This window comes from Poecilia reticulata, linkage group LG12, assembly GCF_000633615.1.
Source record: "Poecilia reticulata strain Guanapo linkage group LG12, Guppy_female_1.0+MT, whole genome shotgun sequence".
NCBI classification, from domain to species: domain Eukaryota; kingdom Metazoa; phylum Chordata; class Actinopteri; order Cyprinodontiformes; family Poeciliidae; genus Poecilia; species Poecilia reticulata.
The window spans coordinates 20845945-20847215 of NC_024342.1; the positions used below are offsets into that span (position 1 = coordinate 20845945).

The following is a 1271-nucleotide window of genomic DNA, read 5'->3' on the forward strand; positions in this document are numbered from 1 at the left end:
CTGAAAGAGAAAAAGTTCAGCTTGGTGGAACTTGTTCATCACTTCTTTACTGAAGCCAAAGAAATCTGCAGCTTTGAACACTTCCAGGTTCTGTTCATCTTTGATGGCTTGGATGAGAGTCGACTTCCACTGGACTTCCACAACAAGAAGATCCTGAAGGATGCTACAGAGTCCAGCTCAGTGGATGTTCTGCTGACAAACCTCATCAGGGGGAAACTGCTTCCCTCTGCTCTCCTCTGGATAACCACACGACCTGCAGCAGCCAATCAGATCCCTCCTCAGTGTGTTGGCATGGTGACAGAGGTCAGAGGTTTCACTGACCCCCAGAAGGAGGAGTACTTCAGAAAGAGATTCAGAGATAAGCAGCAGGCCAGCAGGATCATCTCCCACATGAAGACATCACAAAGCCTCCACATCATGTGCCACATYCCAGTCTTCTGCTGGATCACTGCTACAGTTCTCGAGGATGTGTTGGAGAACAGAGAGGGAGGAAAGCTGCCCAGAACCCTCACTGACATGTACATCCACTTCCTGGTGGTTCAGACCAAAGTGATGAAGGTCAAGTATGATGGAGGAGCTGAAACAGATCCACACTGGAGTCCAGAGCGCATGAAGATGATTGAGTCTCTGGGAAAACTGGCTTTTGATCAGCTACAGAAAGGAAACCTGATCTTCTATGAATCAGACCTAAAAAAGTGTGGCATCGATATCAGAGCAGCCTCAGTGTACTCAGGAGTGTTCACACAGATCTTTCGAGAGGAGAGAGGGCTGTACCAGGACAAGGTGTTCTGCTTCGTCCATCTGAGTGTTCAGGAGTTTCTGGCTGCTCTTCATCTACATCTGACCTTCATCAACTCTGGGACCAACCTGATGGAAGAAGCACAAAAATATAAAATTTCTTCATTATTTAATAAACCTAAACTAAAGTCTCTCCATCAGAGAGCTGTTTACCAGGCCTTACAGAGTCCAAATGGACACCTGGACTTGTTCCTCCGTTTCCTCCTGGGACTTTCACTGCAGTCCAATCAGAGACTCCTACAAGGTCTGCTGACACAGACAGGAAGTAGCTCACAGACCAATCAGGAAACAGTTCAGTACATCAAGGAGAAGATCAGTGAGAATGTGTCTGCAGAGAAAAGCATAAATCTTTTCCACTGTCTGAATGAACTGAATGATTGTTCTCTAGTGGAGGAGATCCAACAGTCTCTGAGTTCAGGAAATCTCTCCACAGATAAACTGTCTCCTGCTCAGTGGTCAGCTCTGGGTTTCAT

At 46.7% G+C, this 1271-nt stretch overlaps 1 protein-coding gene across 1 annotated transcript in view; it reads left to right on the forward strand.

Annotated features, from left to right (window-relative positions):
• Positions 1 to 1271, forward strand: part of LOC108166749 (protein NLRC3-like) — an 8648-nt gene that overhangs the window by 1232 nt on the left and 6145 nt on the right. Inside the window, exon 4 of the mRNA XM_017307724.1 lies at positions 3 to 1253. Coding sequence (XP_017163213.1) covers positions 3 to 1253 — 1251 coding nt within the window. The remainder of the gene's footprint in view (positions 1 to 2; positions 1254 to 1271) is intronic.